This window comes from Verticillium alfalfae, genomic scaffold, assembly GCF_000150825.1.
Source record: "Verticillium alfalfae VaMs.102 supercont1.4 genomic scaffold, whole genome shotgun sequence".
Taxonomy (NCBI): Eukaryota; Fungi; Ascomycota; class Sordariomycetes; order Glomerellales; family Plectosphaerellaceae; genus Verticillium; species Verticillium alfalfae.
Window position 1 is genome coordinate 915,428 of NW_003315035.1, and position 888 is coordinate 916,315.

The following is an 888-nucleotide window of genomic DNA, read 5'->3' on the forward strand; positions in this document are numbered from 1 at the left end:
GTGAATAGACCTGCTGGTGCTGCTGTGGCAGCTTCTGCGCGTGTGGCTGCGGAGGTGAAGGCGAGATCCGTGAAACTTGAGGGCCCTGCGGGTTCTGCGGGTACGCTGGCGGCATCGAGGCTCGCCGCTGGTCCTCTAGGTATTGTATGTGTTGCTGCTGTTGCTGCTGTTGCTGTTGATGCTGCTGATGTGGCTGCTGCTGGTGGTTTGGGGGATAGGCCGGGTACTGAGGTCCTTGCTGAGGCATGCCGTGCTGCTGCATGTTCTGTTGGTTCTGCGGAGTGTAGATGGCGGGATTGGGCATAAAGGCAAAGCCGTTGACAGGCTGTTGCTGAGGGGGAGGAGGTGGTTGCTGCTGCTGTCCTATCCGGCGAATGTCTTGTCTGGAGGCAGGGCGAGATCCCATCTGGGGTTGGGGTGTGTGGCTGCGAGGTCCGGGCTGGCCAGGGTGTTGCTGAAAGTGCATGCCGTTGATGGGCGGTGAGGCTGATGGCTCGTGATGCCTCATGTGGGGGAAGCCCGGCTGGCCTTGGAAGTGCGGCGGCAGCATCTGGGGCTCCATGGACTCGCGGATCGGCGGGGTGCCGTTGTCGTCTTCCTCTTCCTCCTCGTCGTTGCCGCCGTTGAAGTCTGAAGGACCCTTGTGCTCGGTTGGTCCACCATGCTGCGGAGCTGTCAGTGAAGTGGTCTCGGACATCGATCGTCGGGAGAAAACTCACATATGTGTAACGGGTGATCATTTCGCGCATGTCAGTCGACGAGTACTCGTACAGCTTCTTGTTGTTGCCGAGGATGAAGACAGCAACGTCAACGGAGCAAAGAACGGAAAGCTCGTGCGGCTTTCTTGACCAGGCCACCCTTTCGCTTCGAAAGGTGCTATCTCGCGCG

At 59.6% G+C, this 888-nt stretch overlaps 1 protein-coding gene across 1 annotated transcript in view; it reads right to left on the reverse strand.

Moving 5' to 3' along the window:
• VDBG_03707 (MADS-box MEF2 type transcription factor) overlaps positions 1–888 on the reverse strand; it is a gene marked incomplete at both ends in the record, with an annotated part of 5,104 nt that overhangs the window by 993 nt on the left and 3,223 nt on the right. Inside the window, 2 exons of the mRNA XM_003005708.1 lie at positions 11–664; positions 720–843. Coding sequence (XP_003005754.1) covers positions 11–664; positions 720–843 — 778 coding nt within the window. The remainder of the gene's footprint in view (positions 1–10; positions 665–719; positions 844–888) is intronic.